Source organism: Aedes aegypti, chromosome 2, assembly GCF_002204515.2.
Source record: "Aedes aegypti strain LVP_AGWG chromosome 2, AaegL5.0 Primary Assembly, whole genome shotgun sequence".
Classification (NCBI taxonomy): domain Eukaryota; kingdom Metazoa; phylum Arthropoda; class Insecta; order Diptera; family Culicidae; genus Aedes; species Aedes aegypti.
The window spans coordinates 300,154,210-300,176,957 of record NC_035108.1 but is presented as its reverse complement, the minus strand read 5'-3'; the positions used below and the strand labels follow the sequence as shown (position 1 = coordinate 300,176,957).

General features: G+C 37.7%; 1 protein-coding gene across 8 annotated transcripts in view; it reads left to right on the top strand.

Moving 5' to 3' along the window:
* LOC5571651 (kinesin-like protein KIF21B) overlaps nt 1–14,272 on the top strand; it is a 148,537-nt gene extending 134,265 nt beyond the window's left edge. For 7 of the 8 annotated variants that reach the window (XM_021845513.1, XM_021845516.1, XM_021845511.1 and 4 more), the window contains 3 exons: nt 5,997–6,180; nt 6,252–6,893; nt 7,134–8,413. In XM_021845513.1, coding sequence (XP_021701205.1) covers nt 5,997–6,180; nt 6,252–6,893; nt 7,134–7,239 — 932 coding nt within the window. In that variant the 3' untranslated portion in view covers nt 7,240–8,413. Of the gene's footprint in view, nt 1–5,996; nt 6,181–6,251; nt 6,894–7,133; nt 8,414–12,624 lie in introns of those variants that run through there. The other variant, XM_021845514.1, reaches the window with a different exon arrangement.
* Nucleotides 14,273–22,748: the final 8,476 nt, after the last annotated feature.

The following is a 22,748-nucleotide window of genomic DNA, read 5'->3' as shown; positions in this document are numbered from 1 at the left end:
ACGAACAATTACCGGAACATGGTGGGGTGCTCACCCGGAAGACCTCATAAAACTCTATAAAACAACCATTCTCTCTGTTCTAGAGTATGGCTCTTTCTGTTTTCTCTCAGCAGCAAACTGCCACCTGATTAAATTGGAACGAATTCAATATCGTTGTTTGCGTATCGCCTTAGGGTGTATGCACTCAACACATAATGCGAGCCTAGAGGTTCTGGCAGGGGTTTTACCGCTACAGAACCGATTCTGGGAGCTCTCGCTAAGAATACTGATCAAGTGTGGAGTGAGCAACACACTCGTTATCGAAAATTTCGAAGAATTGCTCAAACTGAATGCTCAGTCAAAATTCATGAGAGTTTATCTCTACTACATGTCATCTGACATTAGCCTTCCATGTTACAACCCCCCACGTGTACGCTTCACCAATGACAGTTCCTCTGTTGAATATGATCTGTCCATGAAACAAGCTATTCATGGAATTCCAGATCAACTTCGATGTATTACTATCCCACGTATTTTTAACGCAAAGTACCAGAATGTCGATTCCTACAGGAGATATTTCACTGACGGGTCCCGTATAAATGGATCCACTGGCTTCGGTGTCTTCAATGAAAACTCTTCCGCCTTCCGAAAACTTCAGGAACCTTGCACGGTTTATGTTGCTGAGCTGGCAGCAATCAACTTCGCTTTGGGGATGATCTCAAACATGCCCGCAGACCACTTCTTCATCTTCTCGGATAGTCTCAGTTCTATTGAGGCTCTCCGATCGATGAAACCTGTAAAGCATGCATCTTACTTTCTTACAAAAATAAGAGAGCAGATGTGTGCACTGGTCGAAAGATCATATAAGATTACCTTTGTATGGGTCCCCTCACATTGCTTAATTTATGGCAATGAGAAGGCGGACTCTCTCGCAAAGGTGGGCGCTGAGGAAGGTGAGATTTATGATAGACGAATTTCACACGATGAATTTTTTCATTTAGTACGTCAAAATTCTCTTCACGGTTGGCAAAGCGATTGGCTAAATGACCAACTGGGACGGTGGTTACATTCCATAATTCCTAGAGTTTCCTTGCGAGCCTGGTGGAAAGGTTTGGACATAAGTCGAGATTTCATTCGCGTGATGTCAAGACTTATGGCCAACCATTACTCGCTAGATGCACATCTACACAGGATTAACCTCGCGCTGAGCAATATTTGTAGTAGGTGTGGTTCCGGTTATGATGACATCGATCACGTAGTTTGGCAGTGCCCGGATATGGACGCCTCCAGAGCGCAACTTTTGGATACCCTTGCGGCCCGAGGTAGACAACCCTATGTTCCAGTTAGAGATGTGTTGGGCACCCGCGATTTCACTTATATGGTCGCAATTTACAATTTCCTTCGCTTGTCTTGTATAAAAGTTTAATTCTCTTGTGTTCTCTTCTCCAGTTTTTTTTTCTCTGTGTTGTCCCTTTTGTGTTGGATTGAGGATCCTGGCCATCCGGCAGACGAATACCGGCAAGAAATTGGTACCAACGCCATGACACGATAATAGAGCTACCACACTTTACCTCCCGGATGAGCTGCAGAGAACCCTAAACCCAATCCTTACCATGTCCTTCCCTTTCAAAATTGTGACCATTAACCTCGAGTTGCCACGAGTACCCTGGCTCCATCCCATACTAACTTTGGTAATGAAAATGTAAATAAATTGTAAATAGTACAAAAACGAACTTCGGCTCCGTAAAGCGTTACACGCATTTGAGCCCCAAATAAACGAACTAGGAAAAAAAAAAGCATAGAAGCCTGGCTTACTTTGATCTATTTTTTCCGCCAGAAGCACTACTGTTGCCTGCCAAACAGTTGGTGAAGCGTGTAAAAGCAAACCCACTTTATAATGATGAATAACAATTTAGCCTGACGTCCGATCAAAATTAGGTCTTCGGTAAAGTTGTAGCTAAAAGGATTTCACATGAGAAGAGTTTGTCCACTTTTCCGTAGGTTTTTATGACGAAAAGATAGAGGGTGAACAGAAAAGGTTGACATTCTGCATAGTAATCTCTATATAAGCTTCAAATGGCGTGTGCACAGTCAATCACTTCAAACTTTAAGAGGATGCTATTTATCATAATTAAAATCGTTTGAGCATGGTGGAGCCAAACTTTCAAAATTTGCTTCTTTCTAATCTGCCCATACTCGCATAACAATTCCATATAATATGGGACTGTTATGCGAGTATGGTCAGTAATGCTCGTATACTGAACACTACGCTGACAAGCAGGCTCTGTTCCAGCAGGGATGATCTGCCAGAAAAAATCCGTTATTAAATTCAAAATTTGTTTCGTAAGGATTAAAATGGCAAGAAGTTGAGTTTTTTTTTATAAATTATATCATTTTTTTTTATTAAATTCGCAATCTAATTACGACAAAATATCATTGAAAACATTCGTCAGAAATTTGTAAGAATTAATATGATTTTAAGTTTTATCAAAATAGGAAATGGCAGAAAAAGTTGTTAATTTGCAATTATTTATTCAGTATTGAATAGCTATAGCCTTTTCCTGATAATCGCAAAATCTAATCGAAAGTAAAATTTGAAAAACCATCGGCTTAGGTATCTTTGGTGGAAATCAAAGACCTGAAAAATTTCTTTCCTAACAGTTGGACTGGAACTGGAAAAACGAAGGAAAAATTTCTGTTGAAAGTCTTTATGAGTTCATTAAGCAAAGCACGGATATTCATAAAAAAATCTTATTTCTCGAAAAGCTTAGGAATTTTTTGATGCTCAACCAATTTTTATTATCGTATTTCAACACGTTTTTACTGATTTCCTTGTCCTGTAAATTCAGCAATCCACCCAGCATTTTTTATAATCATGATTTCTACGAAAATGACCAGCTATTATACCGAACATAGAACAAATTGCTTTTAATTTTGCTGATTGGCCAGTACACCCGATTCTGTTTTTTTTTGCACGGGGGATGCGTACCGCGCAAAAAAAATCTATTCAAAATTTCAAAAACAGTGCAAAAAAAGTAACACCATTCCTCGACGTTTCACGCAAAAATAAAGTTTTGGCGAAAAAACGTGCGGATATTTTTTTCGCGCGGCCGTGTAAAAAATAATCCGTGCAAAAACAGAATCGGATGTAATTATGTACTTATTTAAAAATCTCGCGTTCAATATCATAAGGGTGTAACTGCAGTGATCGATTTATCTCCACCGATTTTCTTTTTAGTTAATTACTTGGCCTGGAGATTGTTTTCCACTGCTTTTGTGATTGAACAGAAAATAAAATTGTAATAGAAAGCACTTATCGCAACCAGTTGTGAAAAAATATATAATGGAAAGTGTAAGAAAGCCAAACAATCTTGCGCCATTCCGCTGATTCCTTCAGTATCTTGCAATGAAATTTATATAGTAATTGAATCATTCGTACTTACAAAACATCTCCTATTGAGATTTCCATCCAAAACTTTTGAAAAATTACAAGTTGGAGAAAAATTTGTTTGTTTGAAGTATATTGTTTGACAGATAAAAAAAATGCTGATGCGTATTCAGTACATCTGACGAACTTCATGACAAATCGCCTAAGTAACCAGTTAGTACTTTAATTTGCACTCCATGCTAATATTGCGCTATAATAGGGGAAGGCGGGGCAGTATGGTCATACGGGGTAAAATGGGCCACCTTTTATTTGAGCTTAAAACACAGATTTTGATCTCAAAAACTTTAGGACCTTATAAAGTATGCTTCAATTAGTCACCACCGTGAAAACTAGGCAAAAAACTGATTTGGAACTTCATATATCGATAAAAATCTGAAATGTTGATGCTACTACGAAAATCTTATAAGATTTTGGATGTAAAAATAAGCTTTGCATAAAGTTTTGTTTATTGACTTCAATTTTTTTTCACAGCAGTTCGTTCTTCCATTATTCATAGGCATTATGTGCACAAAATTGTATAGATTCTAAAATAAATTTTCAATTAAATATAATTTATATGAAACATCTAGGAACGGGGCAATATGGTCATAGCCGGTCAAAGCTATCTTATCACAAAAATAGATAACCAAAAATGGCATGTCATTTTAGCAGTTTAATTGCAATATTGTTATCGCACATGATTTCAATTAAAACTAGAATTTTTAACTGGTTAAACTTATTTGAACGACTATGTTTGAAAACTGAAGCTCTTAGAACCATGATTTATTGAACTGTCAGCAAAACATACCTTTTCATGATTCAAATCAGACTTCAACCCAGTTTTTGTACTAAACTCTATCATACATTATTGTCTTCTTCTAAATTAAGCCTTGCAAATGGTTTTCCAATTAAAATAATAAGATTTAGTATGGTGGCTCATATTGCCCCGTAGGGGGGACCATTTCGCCCCGTATAGTGTAGAGTCACACACAAAATAGTGTTTTTCGAAAATGTTCCCAAAAAAATTCTAAGTAATCTTTTTACCAAAATACAACTGTGGTATGAAAGGAGATGCTTCAAACTACAAATTAAGCATATGGATCGATTAAATTGTATTGTTTTTCTATGCTTTTCAAGAACTTTTGCTTAGGTGGACCATACTGCCCCTATTGACCCTAGAGCTGACAAGCCCTATATTGGCCGTTTAACAGCTCTATAAGCTCAAAAGGGTGAATTTGCGGGCGGTCAGTCGTAGAACTCGACCATCTTCAATATGCAGTAAATTTTACACATATTTTCGGTATGATCAAACACGTGTTTTCCATAGATAAATCGATCATTTAAACTCAGGAATAGCTTTTATAAATGGCCTACGCGTCTTAGCATGAAAATTATTTGAAAAATACTATTTGCGAAACTGTTGATTGTAGCGTAAAATGTTCTATGTTGTTGGGAACTGTTTGAAATACAGTTAACTCTCCCTTACTCGATATTTCGTATCTCGATATCGAGTTAGAGAACCATAGTAAGAGTTGGTTTTCATGGCTAACTCGATGGCCCCTTGGATCTCAGTTGCATTGGTTTTGTGTTCTGTAACTCGATATCTCCCTAACTCGATGGTCCCTTCAATATCGAGTAAGGGAGAGATGACTGTACATGACAAACATACACACTGTAAAAATATTTTTTACAATGAAAAATTCAAAAATAAAACATAAATTTTCAATAACCCAATACACCATAGAATATTGATAGGGAATAGATGTTTGGGAAAAAGTCTAATTATGGAAAAAATGTTGACCAATTTTTAACTGGAATTCCGCATAAATCAATCTGTTGACAGAAAACCATAATAAAATTATAAGAAATCTTGTTACCTGGTTATCATCATTTGATAACGTGTTTTTTTACCATCTTGGCTGAATTACAGCCAACATAACAAAAATAATTCTTCGTCGAGTAGATAACAAAGTAACAGTAGATTATGTTATCACTGAGTTCAAGTTTTTTTTTTCCATGACCATGATCATAAAACACGTACAATTTTGAAGAGATGAGTTTTCGAAAAAGTTCCTTCAAAGGACCAGGAATGTTTTTAAGGATTCTTCTAGGGTTTGCTCCAAAAATGCGCTCCTGGATGTCCTCAAGGATCCGATCAGAAATTCCTCTAAACGCACATCACAGTTTTGTTCTAGCTCAACCCAGCCTAATCTTTTTGAACCACGTTGCGTTGACACCCCGTCTGCAAACAATCAAATTCGAATCACACAGCTTTGCACGTATCAACTTAATAAGATTCGCCGGGAAACCATGTCATTGATTATAATATGATGTACCGTCAACGTACCAGTATCCGCTCATGCTCCAGTAGCCCGCTCACACTGAAAAAAGAGAAATTTGCCCAAAGTAAATTTGAAAACTTTAGTCGCTATACGGTTCAAATCGACAAATTGAATCATACTGTGGAAATTTTTTTGAGTATTTACTCAAATTACTTTACTTTTTAAGCTCGTGAGCGGGCTACTGGAACAAGAGCGGCTACTGGTACGTTGACGGTACAAATAATTTGATGTAACTTTTAAAATTTCAGATCGTACCGTCAAAGTGTGGGATCTACGTAGCGGCTCGACGCCGCACTGCCTCACTGGCCACTTGGGACCAGTCGCCGCAGTAGAGTGCGATCCAACCAACAATCTGCTGTTCTCCGCATCGGGAGCGTTCATGAAAGTTTGGGACCTCAGGGATAGCAACATTCGGCCAATTATAACCTTATGGTGAGTTAATCTCTAGATATTGAACGAACATTAGAATCTACAGAGACGTAAACCATCAATCTCGTCAACAGTTCCTCAGGATCGGTTCTTCCGGCAAATGCGTCACTCTCGGACCTGATTCCCGGCGAGTGTTCAATCACAGCGCTCAAGCTTGGTGCGTCCGGGAAGCTGTATACCGCCGCGTCGGATAAAGTTCGCATATGGGATCTGCGGACATTTTCGTGCCTCGGGAGACTCTCCGGTGGACATCAGGCGGCTGTTATGTGTCTTACCGCTTGGGAGGGTCCCAACAATACTGACCTCGTGGCAACCGGTTCCAAAGACCACTACGTCAAGGTGTTCGAGGTCAATGCCAGCGGTGGCAACGTTCCCCCGCTGCTTAACCTGGAACCCCCGCATTACGACGGAGTACAGGCACTGGCGGTGGCAAAAGATGCCACCGGAGTCGACGCCGAGCTGTTTTCCGGGAGTAGAGACTCCGGCATTAAAAGGTGGGACCTGCGCACCGGAGAGCTCAAACAGTCGCTCAACAACGCCCACAAAGGCTGGGTCTCCGGAATGGCCATCTATGGCGACATTCTGCTGTCTAGCTGTCGTGGTGGCGTTATTCGCCTATGGAATGTTAAAAATTGTGATAGTCTAGCGGAGATGAAGACCGACCAGTCAATTAACGACATCGTCACCAGCGACAACCGAGTCTTCACGGCTTCGAAGTAAGTATTGAATTCTCTTTATTCTGGGTTTGGGGAGCAGTTAGTTCCATTTTCGCTTTCCGGAGATGTTCATGGTCACTAGAAAATTGGCTGGCAACGGGTTTCCTTTCTATTTCGGTTGCCTTATAGTTTCATCCCTCGTTATCACAGTACTACTACAGGTTGCACTGGCAGCGGACGGTTACTTTTATCGTTATTGTCTTTTTCTCTTCTTTTTCCTACATTTTCATGAACTTGTAGTACCGGTGGAGTTCGAATTTGGCGATTGGCTAATACAGAACTGGAATCGTTGGGAGCTGGTTCTGGTGGTGGTACTAACTCGGGTGGCAGCAAACTGAAACGTTAATTAGAATCAAACAATCAGCCATAGGTCATACTACTAACAAATACTAAATCCTGCGTAAAATTAATGCAAACGCTACTAAATCCGCCAAAATCTGACACCATCTACAGATTGATTTACAGTATCGGACAAAAAACAGCATCAAAGTTCAAGTTACGCTAAGTTATGACCAAAAATGTAAAATTCTCGTGAATCAACGGCAGCACAATTAATAGTTGCATTTTGTTTTTCCAAACAAAATTTTGTCATCAGCCTTTCTTCAATTTTCGGATTGATAGTTCTCTCACATTTTTTCAATATTTTTGAGTTTAGAGTTATTTGGTTTGTTACGTGAAAGTGAAATCAATGTGTCTTTGAATCTATCAAAGGTTATTTTTTGAAAAAATAAATAGGTATTTTTTAGGGCCGCACGGGAAATCCTTGTAATGACCGTATCTATTCGAGGAACAAACCTCAAGTTTCATTCTGAATCCTTCCCACTAACAGAAACTTCTTCCCGTGACAACCATGAAGATGCAGAGGTATACTCGGTCTTTAGTAACAATGAATGTCACACTAACATTCCTTCACTTCCCTGATGACCATAAGGGCGTGGCCAGTTATTGACCTAATAATATTTGGAATTCTAGAAATTGTACATGGTCAGTCGATTCCTTGTGCAATTCGATTATTCTGGTCAATCACGGAGTAGCAACAACGAATTGTACGGTCATCAATGCTCATGGTAATCAATGTTGGGGTAAATGATTTCCAAAAAATAACAAATTATTTTCTTAAAATTGGTTCAAGAAATCTGTTGAAAAAAAAAACACTAAATTAAACCACAGCATTTTCATAGACCCCAGATAGAACATTCTCGTTTTAGCACCATATGAGGGAATGGAAACTTTAAGTTGATGGTTTAGACATACTTATTAATATCAATCATTTTTTGTTCCATACACATCACAACGATTCGTTCAAGTTACAACAAATATAACTTTAATAATTTGTGACAGAAAAAAAAAGATTCATTTTTTGTTCGATACTGTAAATAATAGCTTCTGCTAACAACGTTTTAAATTATACTAGAGTAGCTTTCTTCGTAATTTACGTAGCGTGATAAAATAATAATTTAGCAATATACGAAAATTGAAATTGGCATTCTCTTAGAAGGAATTAAATCTGATTGAAATGATTAAGAGCTTTATTACTTGATCAACTAGTTTTTTGTTCTCGATAATGATAAATTTCGGTAAATAACTTTACAATAAGTTTTTTTGTTCCTTATAAACATGACAGGTAAAAGATATACGTAATGGATCTCAAGAAGTGCAAGATAATTTGTCTATGTAATTTCATTGCATGATTCATTTTAGTTTATAGTATTGTTAAATATTCAGTGTTCTATTTTTTAACTTGTGTTAATTTTAATTGTATGGGTAACTCACCATTGCACTGTGTTGGGTTTTGTCGATTTCATGCGCTTTTTGAATAGCGCCTAAACCGTTGATTTTTGCGGCATAGTTTGTTCGGAGAACTTTATTGGTATATTAAACGCATCTTTTGATGCAAACAGTTTTGTGATCAATCCACCTAGCAGTGAGATAGAAAAACTATTTTTTCATAACATTTAGATAGACATATGGTGTCTTCGGCAGAGTTGTAGAATTGGTCATTTGAATTAACTTTGTCGGAGACACGATTATTCTATCTCTTATACTTTTTGAGATATATGCCGTTGTATGTGAATGGCCCCTAAAAATCATTTTTTTTAATAACTTTTTTCCAAGATTTTCTTAACATTTTTTGTGTTTTCTACAAAGAATAAGAATTCATAGAGGAGTACATGAGATTGAGAAATTTGCTAAAGAGTCTGAAGAAAACCATTAAAAATTATTATATTTTTGCTAGAATTTCTGGAGATTGCTGGAGGAAAAGGTGGGCGTGTTTAGAAAATCCGTATAAAAATTTCTGGAGGAATTCCTGGAGAAATTCTTTGTGAAATTCCGGAATCAATTGTCGCAGAAATCCCTGATTAAACATTTGAAGAAATTCTTGGCCGAAGAACAAAAAGTTTCTTGATGATTGGCTTCGAATATCATAGAAAATTTCTGATGGAACTTGTAAAGAAATATACTGCTAGAAATTTTATTAATTGAATTGTTCATTGAATTTGTCCTTTTTGCAATGCTTTGAGGAATACATTCATATTACCTTGGAAGAACTCTTCGATGTTCTTTTAGATACATTTCATGTAACATCACTTAAGAATTCCGTGAATAAATTCTTGTAGCAATATGTGAAGGTATTCATAGACGAGTTTCTGGTTGAACTCCTGATGAATCCTCAAGAATAATTATTCATAACCAAGGGAACTTCTGATTAAATTGAAATCTGGTTGAAAATAAAACCATACACAGGTCAGCTAATGCCTGACAAGCATGGTCTAGCAATATGCTAGAGGAATTAGCTGTGGAGGATTTCTTTAAAGCAGAAAACTGTTTTTTTCAGTTTTGACATTTGCTCCATTTTTACTTGGGTCTTTATAAGGTTACCATGATAATTGAAAAGTTTTAAGTGGAAGACATTGGAAGACATTTTTCCATGAAATTTGAAGACATTGGAAAAATCACCTGGCATCCCTGCAATAAAGTGATGTAAAATAGTGACGTCACTATTTGCGCTGCATAAAAACAGCGGGAGAATGAAAGAGAGAACTAGTGGCACACATCAATGATCTGCGACACCTTGGTAAAATCCATCACATTGCAGGAGACCTGGGAGAAAAGTGTACCTTTTCAATCATCGTCATCAGTTTTCGCGATGACGATAATTGATGACTTTGCGCTTACAGGCGAAAACTTAAATGGAGAAAAAATATTATTTCTGATCACACAGTGTCTTTTTATGTGTAATATGGGTAAGGGGCCATGCAAAAATTACGTCACGCTCCAAGGGGAGGGTCGAGCCAAGCGTGACAAGCCTTACAACATTTTCAGAGAACTCATACAAAAAGTGTGACAAAGTGGGGGGGAGGGGGTCGAAAAAGTGGAAATTTAGCGTGACATAATTTGTGTACCATCCCTAACAAAAAGGTAGCTACACTAACTAGGTGTAATATTGCAGTAACGAATATTTTTGAATCTTTTTTTTGTCAGTTTCTCCATGTCCCCGTTTGGTAAAATGAGGTATTGTTAAAAATCACGCTGGATCTAATCCCAGGTCTCCTGTCAATCGACGCCGTTGCGGCGATCAGCTGTTCCGAAACGTTTCGTGAAATGGCTTATTTCGATATTTTGGCTCCCCTCTGGTTAAACGATTTTTTTATGGTAAATAGCATCCTATCAAAGTTTGAAATGATTCGGAAGAAATTTGACTGTGCACACGCCATTTGAAGTCATGCATGGAGATTACTATAGAAAATGCTAACCTTTTGTGGTCAGTTCAGCCCTCTAACTCTTCCTCATAATATTTTATGTGAAATCTTGTCAGCTACAACTTTGCCGAAGACGACATTTTGTTTGGAAGTCAGGATAAATTGTTATTTATCATTAAAAAGTGGGTTTGAATGTTGCATGCTTAACTAACTGTTCGGCAGGCAACAATTGAGCTCCTTGAGAAGAATAGATCGAAGTAGTCCAGGCTACTATGTTCTGCAGCAAAAAAGCAGTGTTGCTCTGAAATTAGTTGAATGATCATCTCAGCATAGTTTAGACTTTGAAATCAAGAAAAATAAATTTTCCAGACATCCTATCAAAATGTGGTCTTCGATAAAGTTGTAGCTGGGAAGATTTCACATGAGAAGAGTTTATTCACTTTTCCATAGATTATTATGACGAATACGGCAAAAACAGCATAGGGGAGCAAAAACTTCGAAATTTGCACACACTTTAAAATTATACCACAAATTCGAAATTGAGCCAAAAGTCTATTATGATAAATATCATTTATGCCAAAAGATATGGGTCTACTAGTAACCGTTATTTTTTAGTTTCGAAAATATTCATTATTTGGGTTATTATGGTATGACAAAATAAAGTGCTCTTAATTTCAATTTTTTAAAGCATTCAATCCATTCAAATTATTGCACTTCTACAGAGACCTTACCAAACTGAATTGAATATGACTGAACAAAAAAATGGATTCTACACTAGAATCAAACAGGGACTGAAGATTTAATACTTTGTCTGCCTATGAAATGCAGTTATAGTAATGCAATACGGAGTAGGACAGGAACTAGAATAGATAGTGACTTAAACGGCGCAAAGCGTGTAACAGGAAAGAGTGGCCTGTAGGAGATAAAGAAAAGTAGCATCAGAGGAATGTAAGGTTTGGAAAAAATAAGGAAAAATAGATGCTTCGATGTACAGTTTTTACGTATTTGTTGGCAGTAGCTTCGTGTTTTCTATCTCAGGTAGTTTCGTTTACTTCAGTTTCTAATTATTACCCGTGCTTATTTTTTTTATGTTACTCATTTTATATCAAATTTTTTTATTCTCGTTTCCCTGCAAGGATGTGGGCTAGGCTCACCATATGGCTGATGTTCGTAGTTTGGGCACTAGAATTGGTTTTGTTCTTTTTCTGCCCGCTAAATCAAGCCACCGGTAGTAGGGGCTTTCGTGGTTCCAGCAGCATTCCGTGCTGCTGTTGATTCGAACAGGCGCATCTTGGTAGGGATCCCATTTTATTGTTACGAATGAGTGGTAGTTTGTTGTCATCTACTTCACGTTGTCAAAATCGTGCAACATTCTGGATTACACGTTGATCATCACAATTTCTATGTACAGTTTCAATCACCACAAATCTGTTAAACCATTAATGTATGTCATTTACACACGTTTCCTCTATATTTTAAAAGCCTACTTCAAATCTGTTGGAATTGGTTATTTCCCTTTCTTGCCTTTGTGCAAAACTAATTTATTTTAATACGAACGAAATAATTCACGAATAACCTCTCATATTCAGCGCAGTACGAATAAGCCTTTTCTGATTCGTCAGAATACCATGTTCGTTCCTTAATTACGATATTCGTAGTGCTTCTTCTATATTGCTTCGATAATATCATGAGCTTTCATTTCATCGAACAATTTCAAACTCATTTGACAATTTTTTCTATTTTAATTTCGATTGCAATAATTTATGCTGAATTCATTAAAGTAATACATCTTTCTACAATTTGCTTCTTTGTCAACTCGTTACGTGCTATATTGAGAGCTAGATATCATTCTAAATTTCACCGTTTGACTACCGCCATTTTGTCCTGAAACAATTTATTAATGTTTTGCTTTTTCTCAATTTTCTTTTCTGCCATCGCGTATATCACTTCTTCTCCCGCACCTTGATTTATGTGTGTTCTGTTGCAATCGATGCCTTTGCCTTTCCCTTCGGTGCCTTCCTCCGACACAGTGACGGTAAGGTCCGCGTTTGGCGCGTATCATCCACCATCCGGCGGTTGAGCGCCGAGAACAGATGACGCCAGAGTACGGAAGCGATGTTGGATCGAATGTACTACAACTACAGCATGCGTAACATTCACTCCGCATCGACTTCCGTCTCCGGTGTCAACCCATCCGCCGGAGGAGAACCCATGACCCAGCAGGACAGGAGAAGACTCATGTCCACGTCGGCAACAACAGGATCAGCTTCGTCGTCGGTATCGCCAACGCACCAAGGTGCAGGTCCTGGGAGAACGTCCAACCTGTCTTCCCACTCGTTCAACTCACCAAACTCGTCTACGTCCATACGCAATAGTAGACTCTACAGGAGTCTGAATCACAACTATCTAGGTATACTAAGCAGGGTTAACAGCAGGCGGTAGTAGAAACCAGCTTAAGGTTTTAGATGCCCTTTGCATAGCAAAAAGACTCGAATTTCGCAGAAGCGGAACCACCGTCAAACAGTCATTTATATTACTAACAGAGTGTCGTGTCTGTTTGTCCGTGAACACACGTTCGCCAATTAGATAGACTTATTAGCTGCGTAGGAGACTGAAAAGACATTGACATGTAGTGTACTAATGCAGAGTTTTAGTAAAACAGGGTTTCAATCGACTTCCATCGGGCGTTTGCAACAATAACTAAGTTTATAGCAATCAATACATAGCTTTAATCGTCGGTCGATTGTCTTCTGCTCTCCTTTGCAATAGAAGAAGCAGCAGCAGGCCTACAAGGAGACAATACTTGCCTTCAATCCCACAATCCGTGGAGAATCACACATGAACAATATAAGCCTCACCATTGACAAGAAATAGTCGTACAGTAGAAGCTAATCAAACAGGAATAATACTTCCCTGACCCTACTTTTTCAGTTCCCAGTTATAACAGTTTCAGTATTTTACCACTTGTTTTCCATTCCCCCCGTAATATCGTCTTACCTAATTTTACTCCGCACATGAGTAAATCTTATTAAACGAATAACAGGCCCAAAATCGATTGGTTGTGATGTAGATGTAAGAGAGATTGTGTAAAAGTATATATATTTTTTAAATCATCATTTATTCATCATCAGTTCTTATGCAAATCACTAGCTATTAAAAAATATTATGATTTTAGTTGTTAATCAGTATTTTAAATTAGCTTACACCCATTTTTGGTTTGGCTGAAAGCTACTGCCGATTGTACTTATTACTGTATGTTCAGTTTGATAGGCTTAAGGTAACACAACTATGCCGAAAAAAACCGACACTTTTTCCGGCGAAAGTATTCTACTTAATCTCAATGTATTGATTTGATGTTCATATTTCTAAAATTGTGCGGTAAAATATAGTTTGTTTTGATTTTGCATCTTTAGTATTTTCGTAACCTCCTTAGGCATATCTGTAAGAGAAGAACAAGAGTTTGAATTAATCACAAAATACAAACGAATAAATCTGATGTTATAACAGGTTTTATGCGTAATCATGAAATTAACTACTTACGAGGATGAACAAAAAAAAAAGAACAACAAAATATAGCGTGTTTTAAAACAAGAAAAGCTAACCTTTAGACATTAGCCAGTTGAGGTAATGAACAAACAGTATGCCGCAAATAAATGGCTTGCTCAATACTTAACGTGAGTAGTTGCGTTGTACATATTTATCCGAAATCTCCATAAAATGTTGGCCTCAATCATACGGTAGGTAACTGTTCGAATTTCAATTCATTCATCAAACGTATCCTACGACCATTATCCTTCAGGCTGTCGCGCTGTTGTACTTTTTACAACAGTTGTGAATCACAACTTGTGATTTATATGCTATCATTTTGCAACAAAGATATCTGTCAACACCAAACCAAAATGTATCTCATATCTGGTCCTTAAATTGTTCTACCAACTTGAAGTTAGAGCATATCAAGTCCCATTATTTCCATTTCCTTTTATTTATTGTTTTAAGCTTAGAACTTCAGCTTTGAAATAAGTGATTGTTTAGAAGCTGGTGCATAGTAGTGCATAGAAGAATTCTTCTTCATAATTAACCTTTTAAAATCGTTCATCATAAAAAGTTCGTATCGTAAAAGCACATTTTTTCTTACTTAAGGTACCGTGGGTAATGGATTTCGCATAGTTGGGATTTTTCAAATCCTAGAGACTTTAAATTTAAACAAATGAGGTCGTGTATATTTTTTTAGCTCGATTCTCACCAAATATAAGCAGTATGCTGAAATTTATTTTTATGTAAAATTGAAGAAAAAAATTCAGAAAAAGTTTTTGAAAAACATATCTTTACTTTTCAAAAAAAGTAAAGTTTATTGTTATGAACAATAAATTCAAAAACTAACAGTTATATTCACGATTTCTATTACCTTTAATATTTGTTAAGGCGTTTCAATGAACAATAACATAAGTAACATGTAAACAAAGAAAATTTTATTATTGTTACTTGCATTTTCTTCTGCTCAGTTATGTTTGTTGGCATGATTCGACAACATTTTAATCGCAACATTTCCAATGTTAGTTCATGGGACAGCAATTGCATTTCTACTCTGTAGAATTTACACCGCTCGTTATTTGTTAAGAAAATCGGATAACTCATCGGGAGAATTCAAACGGAATCCTTCAATAAAGTGTTTAGAAACTTTTTTTTCGTGGATATACACTCCCGTGCAAAAGTTTGGGTTCACCCCCTCACAAACATGCAAAAGTATTCTGTCCATATCTCTGTGATTACACGTCCAATTGAAACTCTTTAAGCCGCATTCGAAAGGCAAAGAGTTATTCTTACTTCGAATGTATTTTTCTAAAAACATTTTTTTAATTTTGTATACTAAATTTTCACTTAAAATTATGACATTTTTCAAAAAACACACTGAAAAATCATATCTCTTTTCCTCAGCATTGGGTCGACCAAAATTTTCAATCAAAATGTCATTAGAATCGTAATCTTATATTCTTTTAATAGACCCCACGAAATTTTGGCGGAAAAATCTGGAAAGTATTCAAAATCAATGAAACAGTCAGTCAAGTCATCGTGCAAAAGTTTGGGTTCACCCCTCAGTATGATGCAAATCGTGCAAAAGTTTGGGTTCACCTGAGCCACACGCACATCATTTTTGTCAATATCTCTGCCATTTTTCAACCGATTTTAATAGTTTAAAGCTTTTTTGAGCGCAAATAATGGCGCGTACATGATTGGTTTGAGATTTCACAGATTTAAGTAAGTTCAGGTGAACCCAAACTTTTGCACGATACACCATACTGAGGGGTGAACCCAAACTTTTGCACGATGACTTGACTGACTGTTTTATTTATTTTGAATACTTTTCAGATTTTTCCGCAAAAATTTCATGAGTGCTCTTTAAAGAATATAAGATTACGATTCTGAAGACACCTTGTTTTAAAATTTTGATCGATCCAATGCTGAGGAAATTAGTAATGTTTTTTCAGTGTGTTTTTTGAAAAATGTCACAACTTCAAGTACATATTTAGTATACAAAGTTCAAAGAATGTTTTTAGAAAAATACATACGAAGTAAGAATAACTCTTTGCCTTTCGAATGCGGCTTAAAGAGTTCGAATTGGACGTATAATCACAGAGATATGGACTGAACACTTTTGCATGTTTTTTAGGGGGTGAACCCAAACTTATGCACGGGAGTGTACCTCATTTTTCATGTTTTGAGCTAGCTTTACATATGAATTCCACGAGATTTGCATGCATTCTTTTATATTAGAACTTTTCAATCAACGTCTTCCTTTTAATCGGCTGTCCGAAGTAAACATATTAATATAGTAATATTTGGCAATTTTTTCAGGGAAGTTCCATGATTTGGCCATGATGATAGCTTTTAACGCTTTGAGTTTAGTGTTTCTTGAATTATTAGCACGTTCTGTTGTTCTATGATGATTGCGAACCTTGTATACTTATAGCTACCTAAAGAGAAAACACAAATTCAATCTCTAATGAGAAACTTTTCACTTGCCCCACGTGATTGGAAAATTGACGGTGTTTCAATTTAGTTATTTTTAGTTCTACGTCGAACGAATTCTAAAACTTTTTTTATTGCAGTTTAAAGCTGTCAGAGGGGACATCTTAGAGGTGGTACAGAAAATTATTTTCCGCATTTTTTTCCGCTGAAAATATTAAAATAAGATTGCACGCCGCCAACTTGTTACTGAGTGATGGTTGATAGGTTAACGATTTTTCGCTCTAATATGTAATAATGACTGAAAAATTTCAGAAATCTCTTACCTATCGTAATGTTCTCAATGGCCTCAAAGGTTTACGCATGAGTTTAAAGCGTTAATTCACATATTGAGTTAAATATAACAATTATTTTCACTTACCCCATTTACCCACTTGCCCCGCGGTACCTTACTTGATTCTTGATGTGCTACAATTCGCCACGATGAATCTGCGCTGAATGGATGAGTCTTCTCCACTGGGCTCGGTCCTGGGCCAATTGCTTCCAGTCGTCCTGAACATTAAGTGCTCTTAAGTTTTCCTCGACTGCAAAAAGCCATCGTGTGCGCAGTCTACCACGAAGTCGGCGGTCTCGTCCGGATTCTCTGTTGAATAGTATCTTTGCTTGTCGTTCTTCCGGCATACGGGCAACGTGACCAGCCCAAAGCAGCCTGCCGTGTTTTATACGCTTGACAATATTCACCTCTTTATACACTTGGTACAACTCGTGATTCATACGATGCCGTTTTCTAATTTACCGCCGAGTATTGTTAGCAGCACTTTACGTTCAAACACCCCGAAAGCTTCTAGTCTACTTCCTTCAATGTCCATGATTCATGGAAAACTATTCAGTGCCTTGTATAACGCGAGTTTTTTTTTGTTTACTGGCTACGGGACTTCAACTGGTTACGGAGCCTGTAGAAAGCCCGACTCGCAATACGTCTTTTAACCTCGCGAGTAACATCATTATCGCACATCACTAGTGTTCCAAGATACACAAATTATTTCACAACTTCCAACTATTCACTACCTAGCACCAATTCGCTACCAATAACACGTCCGTGGATTGTTTCAATCCATTCAAGGTTACGAACGACGACAAAATCACGAATCAGTCTAATCAGCTTTGCCGGAAAGCCATGCTCGGACATAATTTTCCACAACTCGTTTCTCTTCACTGAATCGTATGCTGCTTTGAAATCTACAAACAGATGATGAGTCTGCAAGTTGTGCCCCCGGAATGTATCTAGGATTTGACGCAGGGTAAACATTTGATCCATCGGTGATCGGCCCTCTTGAAAACCAGCTTGGTATTCGCCGACAAATGACTCCTGATGCGGTCTCAATCTGTTGAACAGAGTTCCAGACATGATTTTGTACGCCAAATTAAGGAATGTTATCCCTCTATAATTAACGTACTCCAGTCGATACCCTATCTTGTACAAAGGGCAAATGAGACCATCCAACCAACTAGTAGTAATTTGTTCTTCCTCCCATTTCCTCGAAAAGATACGGTGAAGAAGTTCGTGCAGCTGCTCACTTCCGTGTTTGAGAAGTTCTGCCGGGAACTCATCCTTCCCATCAGCCTTGTTATTATTCAGCCCATTGATAGTTTTTTTTTACCTCATCTAGCGTTGGAGTTTCCACAGCCTGTCCATCGTCATTGATTTGGAGTCAGCTGCCAGATCCACTTCCGTTATCTCCGTTCAACAATGACCCGAAGAACTCTTTCCACCTGGCGGTTACCATTCTCGATTACTTTTTCAAATCGACGTAAGTAACTTCCATACGGTTTTGAGAAAATTAATTCAGAAGAATCACAAACTGTCTTCCAAAACTGTTTTAAAATAAATCACCTTTTTAACATTTTTTCGACGTGTACAGTGCTTAAATTTTGCATACAATGAGCTCGCGTTCAAAAACTATTGAGTTCCTATTATTTCACACAATAATTTTATGACAAAATGATAAGCCGTTTTATTCAGTTACTTGCGACGTTTTTCTACCAGTGTAACATCGACTCAAGTAGTGTTTTGTTTTGATTCGTGGTCAAGTCACTTTGTCTCTCCATACAGCGGGGCGGCGAAAGTAGTGATTAGGTTGCGAAAGTTGAAAATCTTACTTTCGTCGTTTTGTAAATCCGAAAATTAAACGTTCTAAATGTGAAAAATCGAGTTGGTTCAGAGGGAAACGTGTGGAATTTCGTCTGCAAAACACGTAGGATCGATAAATTAAGTTTGTATACTTTTTTAACTGGAATCTATATGAATAAGTTTGCGAGCATTGTTTCACACTTAAATTAGAATGCCGAATCTCGGCAAATTTTAACCGAGATCCGCACAGCCGAGAAGTCGGCAAACAAATTTCCTGGGATCTCAGTAAACAAAAGCCGAGTGTCAGTAAATCGTGCTCCGTTGCTAAGCAACCGAACAAATTGTTAGTTGAGTCTCGGTTAAAATCGTGAAACCGAGATTCGCACAGCCGAGCTCGTGAAAAAAATCTAAGTGTATTTATCCGTCAGCAAGTTTCCATCGCGGTCGTTGCACATGGCGGGAGACGGCGCTGTTTTTCTCCGCACACCATTGACAGAATAGTATAGAATCGTCGCATGTCGTTCTGTCCCATGCTTCTTGCCCCTGAGCGCCTCTTCATGCTCCTTTATCTTTCTGCGATGGATCCGCTTTTCGGCTACCCTTGCTTCCTTGCTTACAACGAGATAGTGGTCTGAGTCAATATTAGGACCCCTGAAAGTTCTAACATCGATGACATCGGAAAAATGTCGACCATCTATCAAAACATGGCCGACTTGGTTGCAAAGTTCACCAGTTGGGTGTCGCCAGGTGTGCTTACGGATATCCTTGCGTGCAAAGTAGGTGCTACTGATAGCTATCCCCCCTGGTGGCAGCAAAGTTTACTAAACGTAGGCCGTTGTCATTGGCTCTCCGTACCAATGATAAGACGGAAGTCCTCTTTTCCGACCTGCGCATTAGCGTCACCGATGACAATTTTCACGTCGTGTTTTGGGCATTCTCCATAGATCTTGTCGAGACATTCACGTAATCGGGTTTGTCGTTTGTCGGTGCATAGACGTTGATCAGGCTGTAGTTGAAGAACCTGCCCCATACGCAGATCCGCTCGTTGATCGGATTCCGCCTAATAACGCGCTTCATCTGCTTCCCGATCACTATGAAGCCAACTCCGTGATCAGCTTTATAGCCACCGCTGTGGTAGATGTTATATTTGAATGCGGTGTTAGCGATGGGGTCTACCGCTCTGAATTCACGTTCTCCAGATCATAGCCAATGGACTTCCTGAGAAATAGCCACGCACACGCCAATTTTTCGCAATTCACGAGCCAAAAGGCTCACTCGTCCAGATTCATTTAAAATCCTGACCGGTCGGTTGCCGAAAATGAAGTTCGTTTCTTCTTCTCTTTCAATTTTTCATGGTGGATAATGAATTCGGTACGCTACCTTACCGGGGTCGCGCTAGCTACATCACGTTGATGGGGCTGCCATCTTGGGTATAGCTGACGTGATACACCATTTGATACTCAGCCGCTGGATGCCATAACAGACACTGTTTGAGCCGCACCTCCTGGTGTACAGACGCTCGGATCGTACCTCCTCACTCTAGCTGATGTCAGAAGGACAACAGTATCCAGGCTGCACTACCAGTTAAGTACGCTAGTGGTGAACTCGCCTGGGGCGAAAAACCACTTTAATAAAGAAAAAAAAAAAAAAAAAAAGTTAAGTACGCAACCCTTAAATAGCGGACTTTGTCATCATTTGACCCGTGGAAGCGTGAGGTAGGTAAAAAAATGGATGGCAAATTGATTTTAGGAGTTTATATTTGTCATTTTTTTTATAGAACATGGTCGAATTTGGAGGACTTGAACTAATTTATTTATGAACTATTTACAATGATTTTTTTTTAATACTGTAAGCTTTAGGCGGTTGAAATTTTGAAAAATATCCTAAAGAAAAAACAAAAATATCTTAAACAAAACAAAAATTTAGACCAGAGAGATGTTGGAAGTATATAAACAAATTTCTGCATTGTGTATCTGAATTCTAAATATATTTCCACAAAAGGGTCAATCCATTACCTTCCAAGAAAGCCTTCGACGCTGGTTCCTTGAGAAATTCTTGATTTTTGAAAATCACGTTGAATCCAAGAAGAGATGTTTTAAACAGAAACGATATTTCCGAATACATTTTATTGTTTTCCTACAGCTAACTAACTAACCCTTTTGATATAGATCCAAAATTCCATCGCCCAGGCATTCTATCAAAGATTTGTCCAATAATCTTATCAAGAACTTAACAAACATCTGGCCGAAATTATCTAAAGGATCTCGCTACTTATTTATCCATCAAAGATCTTGCCATGAATTCATGAGAAATCTGATAAGAAATTTGTTGGGGATGATGTGAATAATTCGTTGTAAATATGGAGAAATCCATACAAAATCTTGTCAGGCGCCTTTTAAGAACTATGACAAAGTAAGATCAAGGAATAGTCCAAATGGTCCAGACAATGCTTCAGTAGTAAGGGGGGTCCGTAGCCTAGAGGTTACGCTTCCGCTTCATAAGCGGAAGGTCATGGGTTCAATTCCCAGCCCCTCCACAAAAAAAAACCCGTCCAGCCACCAGAAGACGCCGCACGGAGGACCGTGCTTTGGGGAACACATCCATCATCCGTCAGTATCAGATGGTGACTGAGACAAACTGACCCTCTTCGCAGGCAGCTAGCCTCAAACGACTTAGGAACACGGCAAAATGAACCCCACCGCGCAAGAGCAAAGGACTATGGCATATGGAAATCGATTGGACTGAACAGCAGAACTCTCTCCTACCTGCTCGGTGTGAGAGTAAAAGAGTAGAAGAGAGTGAAAGCAGATGTAAATATAGATTAGTTAAAAATAGATCTGTATCGGTATAGTGGATACAGATGAACTGATTCCGGCACAGTAGTGGCCATGAGCACGGAGTGCCTTTAAAAAAAAAAAAAAAAAAAAAAAAAAAAAAAAAAATGCTTCAGTATTATCATTAACCCCAGTAAATGGTGATATCAGTTATTCAATCTTTATGGTTGGATCTATGTAAGGAAATATTAAGATTTACTTCACAAGTGTTCGATTCCACCAGTACACTGTGTTTTATTTTCTCGATTTCATGCGCTTTTTGGATAGCGCCCAAACCGTTGATTTTAGCGATATAGTTTGTTCGGAGAAGTTTCTTGGTATATTAAAGCGCAACTTCTGACGAAAAAAGTTTTGTGATCAATCCACCTAGCAGTGAGATAGAAAAACTATTTTTTTTTTTTTCAAAACATTTAGATAGACATATCATGGCGTCTTCGGCAAAGTTGTAGAATTGGCGATTTGGAACAACTTTGTCGAAGGCACAATTTTTCTATCTCTTATACTTTTTGAGATATATGCCGTTGTATGTGAATGGCCCCTAAAAATCATACTTTTTATCATAACTTTTTTTCAAGATTTTTAACATTTTGTGTTTTCTACAAAGTTGTTTGTCATAGAAAAACCCGTGTTTTTGCTGAACATATCATCACCCTATCTTTTGAAGTAACAAAGTTATTCATGAATTACTCTTTTTTCAAGGGGTATCTTAGACCTCTATAACTGGCTTCGGGGCAAAATGGCGCAGACAACTCTTACAAATCATGAAAGGACCATATCTCCCCTTTCGGCATTTGATAAAAACTTTTGTCTATAAGCGTCTTTGCATGGGTTTTTACTCTCAAAATAATAAGCCTTATTAAAACGAATTCGACTGATATTTTTTTTTTATTTTAAGAGATAGAGAGGTGCGATGTTCAGCAAAAACACGCGTTTTAAGATGTTTAACAACTTTGTAGAAGACACGAAAAATGTTAAAAATCTTGTAAAAGAGTTACGAATTTTTCACAAATTTGTATGAAAAAACTCGTTTAAAATTATTTTTGTTCATAACTTTTTACTTAAATTTTTAACATTTTTTATGTCTTCTACAAAGTTGTTGAATATCTTAAAACGTAAACGTTCTAAAGTACCAGAATAAAGTGTGCCGTTCTGAAGTGCCAGAATGAAGATTATGGCGAGCACTTGAAGATCAATATATTATGTAAGATTAGATCATTACGATAAG